Source organism: Schistosoma haematobium, chromosome 2 (genome assembly GCF_000699445.3).
Source record: "Schistosoma haematobium chromosome 2, whole genome shotgun sequence".
In the NCBI taxonomy this organism is placed as follows: domain Eukaryota; kingdom Metazoa; phylum Platyhelminthes; class Trematoda; order Strigeidida; family Schistosomatidae; genus Schistosoma; species Schistosoma haematobium.
Window position 1 is genome coordinate 8,146,372 of NC_067197.1, and position 5,448 is coordinate 8,151,819.

General features: G+C 35.3%; 1 protein-coding gene across 1 annotated transcript; it reads left to right on the forward strand.

Moving 5' to 3' along the window:
• Nucleotides 1–952: 952 nt before the first annotated feature.
• MS3_00006140 (uncharacterized protein) lies at nt 953–2,605 on the forward strand. The gene has a single exon (XM_051214252.1). The coding sequence runs from the start codon at nt 1,287–1,289 to the stop codon at nt 2,217–2,219; it is 933 nt and encodes a 310-aa protein (XP_051067402.1). The 5' UTR covers nt 953–1,286; the 3' UTR covers nt 2,220–2,605.
• Nucleotides 2,606–5,448: the final 2,843 nt, after the last annotated feature.

Below are 5,448 nucleotides of genomic sequence, written 5' to 3' on the forward strand. Positions count from 1 at the left end.
AGATGAAGCCCAGAGTCCAGAATTGAATGAAACGCTACTGGTTCTGTCTAGCTCTGAAAATAAACTCCAGCTCGAACAAAATTGTGATCCACGTGCTATTAGTCGAGAAAGCTGTGGGGACTCGTATTCAGAAAATAACTGGGGCAACACGATGAACCCAACTGTACCAAATGTTACTCAAAATAATTGGGAGACAAAAATTTATATTGAACTGGATTATCTAATTTCTCATGACAATGTACTAGATATGGGTTCTTATAATAATGCACAGAATTTTGATGAGATTTCTTATAAAAATGAAAATATATCGGCTGTTTCAAATGATGGTCAAAAATCTAATTTAATTTTGTTAGGCGTTGACTTTCTTAATGACTCATTATCTACTAACGAGATTCATAATGAATTTGGAAGTAAGGACCCCAAGTCGATGGTCGTTCATCATCATCTAGTCATTTTTAGTGGATTCTCCATTCAATACGAGAAACATGGTTTAATCAAAGTCCTATTAGTTGTAATTTGGAGACATAAGGACCCAACATTATTTCGCGGAGGAGGAGAATGTTGGAGTATTTATAGTTACACATAATTTTTCTAAAATCAGAATCTAAACTTGGAATCTTAAAAAAAAGGGAGGTGTTATATCCGGTGAAGATTAAGTTACAGGTAATTTCCGAGGACTATTCATGGACTAATATTCTATAATATCCTTATTGTATAACTACTCAACAATTACACTATGTATATTTGTATTCCTTTTATGATAAGCTTTATTTTGACCTATAATTTATTATTGTACGATTTACGCTTCTTAAGTTATGTTCAGTTTATTAACTAATGCCTCCCACATTCACAGCCACTTTTTGGCTTATTTGTGTACAAGTATTATTTCCTATTTTATGGTACGTTGCGGTCTGCGTGATTGATATATAAACCAAGTATGTCTGAAATAAATGATCTGCTCTGATTCGGAAGCTGGTATTGTGTTCTGTACTCAAGTGGAAGGGCTCGTAGGACATAGGACCAATAAGGACGCTAAACTGCCCACACCGGTTGAACGTCATTGGTTGGCCTAGTGTGAAGATTCGTATAAGTCGTATTCGGATTGGTAGATAAATCGTGCGATAGAAAAACCAGACATCCAAGGTCATAACAATTGGCGACGGGGATTTTGGCAACAAAATAATAATAATAATAATACAACAAGTGCTGACTCAGATTTTGGAAATAAATTAGCTGTTATAATTGCCGGTGATTTTTGGCGTTAATATTATTATTGGCACAAAAAAATGTCGATTTCTTTAGAACAGTTGCAGTTAATATTACAGCTACAGCACCAGCAGATGTTAGCCTTCCAACAACAACAGAACCAGCAGATGTTAGTCTTGCAACAACAACTATTTGAAACAGTTTTGGGCAGACTTTTCATTCAACCAGAAAATAAGGAATCTATTTATGTTGCAGATAATGGTGCAGCAATGGACAATTCAGAAGCATATCCTGTGGAGGATTCACATCCCTTTATACCTGAATCAGAACGTAATATTTGTAACGTATCCGGCTCACAGCAAGAAAATACTGTTCTAAATGCTCATGAAGTTGTGACAATACCAGATGATCAAGAACCAGATCCTGTAGATGAAGCCCAGAGTCCAGAATTGAATGAAACGCTACTGGTTCTGTCTAGCTCTGAAAATAAACTCCAGCTCGAACAAAATTGTGATCCACGTGCTATTAGTCGAGAAAGCTGTGGGGACTCGTATTCAGAAAATAACTGGGGCAACACGATGAACCCAACTGTACCAAATGTTACTCAAAATAATTGGGAGACAAAAATTTATATTGAACTGGATTATCTAATTTCTCATGACAATGTACTAGATATGGGTTCTTATAATAATGCACAGAATTTTGATGAGATTTCTTATAAAAATGAAAATATATCGGCTGTTTCAAATGATGGTCAAAAATCTAATTTAATTTTGTTAGGCGTTGACTTTCTTAATGACTCATTATCTACTAACGAGATTCATAATGAATTTGGAAGTAAGGACCCCAAGTCGATGGTCGTTCATCATCATCTAGTCATTTTTAGTGGATTCTCCATTCAATACGAGAAACATGGTTTAATCAAAGTCCTATTAGTTGTAATTTGGAGACATAAGGACCCAACATTATTTCGCGGAGGAGGAGAATGTTGGAGTATTTATAGTTACACATAATTTTTTCTAAAATCAGAATCTAAACTTGGAATCTTAAAAAAAAGGGAGGTGTTATATCCGGTGAAGATTAAGTTACAGGTAATTTCCGAGGACTATTCATGGACTAATATTCTATAATATCCTTATTGTATAACTACTCAACAATTACACTATGTATATTTGTATTCCTTTTATGATAAGCTTTATTTTGACCTATAATTTATTATTGTACGATTTACGCTTCTTAAGTTATGTTCAGTTTATTAACTAATGCCTCCCACATTCACAGCCACTTTTTGGCTTATTTGTGTACAAGTATTATTTCCTATTTTATGGTACGTTGCGGTCTGCGTGATTGATATATAAACCAAGTATGTCTGAAATAAATGATCTGCTCTGATTCGGAAGCTGGTATTGTGTTCTGTACTCAAGTGGAAGGGCTCGTAGGACATAGGACCAATAAGGACGCTAAACTGCCCACACCGGTTGAACGTCATTGGTTGGCCTAGTGTGAAGATTCGTATAAGTCGTATTCGGATTGGTAGATAAATCGTGCGATAGAAAAACCAGACATCCAAGGTCATAACAATTGGCGACGGGGATTTTGGCAACAAAATAATAATAATAATAATACAACAAGTGCTGACTCAGATTTTGGAAATAAATTAGCTGTTATAATTGCCGGTGATTTTTGGCGTTAATATTATTATTGGCACAAAAAAATGTCGATTTCTTTAGAACAGTTGCAGTTAATATTACAGCTACAGCACCAGCAGATGTTAGCCTTCCAACAACAACAGAACCAGCAGATGTTAGTCTTGCAACAACAACTATTTGAAACAGTTTTGGGCAGACTTTTCATTCAACCAGAAAATAAGGAATCTATTTATGTTGCAGATAATGGTGCAGCAATGGACAATTCAGAAGCATATCCTGTGGAGGATTCACATCCCTTTATACCTGAATCAGAACGTAATATTTGTAACGTATCCGGCTCACAGCAAGAAAATACTGTTCTAAATGCTCATGAAGTTGTGACAATACCAGATGATCAAGAACCAGATCCTGTAGATGAAGCCCAGAGTCCAGAATTGAATGAAACGCTACTGGTTCTGTCTAGCTCTGAAAATAAACTCCAGCTCGAACAAAATTGTGATCCACGTGCTATTAGTCGAGAAAGCTGTGGGGACTCGTATTCAGAAAATAACTGGGGCAACACGATGAACCCAACTGTACCAAATGTTACTCAAAATAATTGGGAGACAAAAATTTATATTGAACTGGATTATCTAATTTCTCATGACAATGTACTAGATATGGGTTCTTATAATAATGCACAGAATTTTGATGAGATTTCTTATAAAAATGAAAATATATCGGCTGTTTCAAATGATGGTCAAAAATCTAATTTAATTTTGTTAGGCGTTGACTTTCTTAATGACTCATTATCTACTAACGAGATTCATAATGAATTTGGAAGTAAGGACCCCAAGTCGATGGTCGTTCATCATCATCTAGTCATTTTTAGTGGATTCTCCATTCAATACGAGAAACATGGTTTAATCAAAGTCCTATTAGTTGTAATTTGGAGACATAAGGACCCAACATTATTTCGCGGAGGAGGAGAATGTTGGAGTATTTATAGTTACACATAATTTTTTCTAAAATCAGAATCTAAACTTGGAATCTTAAAAAAAAAGGGAGGTGTTATATCCGGTGAAGATTAAGTTACAGGTAATTTCCGAGGACTATTCATGGACTAATATTCTATAATATCCTTATTGTATAACTACTCAACAATTACACTATGTATATTTGTATTCCTTTTATGATAAGCTTTATTTTGACCTATAATTTATTATTGTACGATTTACGCTTCTTAAGTTATGTTCAGTTTATTAACTAATGCCTCCCACATTCACAGCCACTTTTTGGCTTATTTGTGTACAAGTATTATTTCCTATTTTATGGTACGTTGCGGTCTGCGTGATTGATATATAAACCAAGTATGTCTGAAATAAATGATCTGCTCTGATTCGGAAGCTGGTATTGTGTTCTGTACTCAAGTGGAAGGGCTCGTAGGACATAGGACCAATAAGGACGCTAAACTGCCCACACCGGTTGAACGTCATTGGTTGGCCTAGTGTGAAGATTCGTATAAGTCGTATTCGGATTGGTAGATAAATCGTGCGATAGAAAAACCAGACATCCAAGGTCATAACAATTGGCGACGGGGATTTTGGCAACAAAATAATAATAATAATAATACAACAAGTGCTGACTCAGATTTTGGAAATAAATTAGCTGTTATAATTGCCGGTGATTTTTGGCGTTAATATTATTATTGGCACAAAAAATGTCGATTTCTTTAGAACAGTTGCAGTTAATATTACAGCTACAGCACCAGCAGATGTTAGCCTTCCAACAACAACAGAACCAGCAGATGTTAGTCTTGCAACAACAACTATTTGAAACAGTTTTGGGCAGACTTTTCATTCAACCAGAAAATAAGGAATCTATTTATGTTGCAGATAATGGTGCAGCAATGGACAATTCAGAAGCATATCCTGTGGAGGATTCACATCCCTTTATACCTGAATCAGAACGTAATATTTGTAACGTATCCGGCTCACAGCAAGAAAATACTGTTCTAAATGCTCATGAAGTTGTGACAATACCAGATGATCAAGAACCAGATCCTGTAGATGAAGCCCAGAGTCCAGAATTGAATGAAACGCTACTGGTTCTGTCTAGCTCTGAAAATAAACTCCAGCTCGAACAAAATTGTGATCCACGTGCTATTAGTCGAGAAAGCTGTGGGGACTCGTATTCAGAAAATAACTGGGGCAACACGATGAACCCAACTGTACCAAATGTTACTCAAAATAATTGGGAGACAAAAATTTATATTGAACTGGATTATCTAATTTCTCATGACAATGTACTAGATATGGGTTCTTATAATAATGCACAGAATTTTGATGAGATTTCTTATAAAAATGAAAATATATCGGCTGTTTCAAATGATGGTCAAAAATCTAATTTAATTTTGTTAGGCGTTGACTTTCTTAATGACTCATTATCTACTAACGAGATTCATAATGAATTTGGAAGTAAGGACCCCAAGTCGATGGTCGTTCATCATCATCTAGTCATTTTTAGTGGATTCTCCATTCAATACGAGAAACATGGTTTAATCAAAGTCCTATTAGTTGTAATTTGGAGACATAAGGACCCAACATTATTTCGC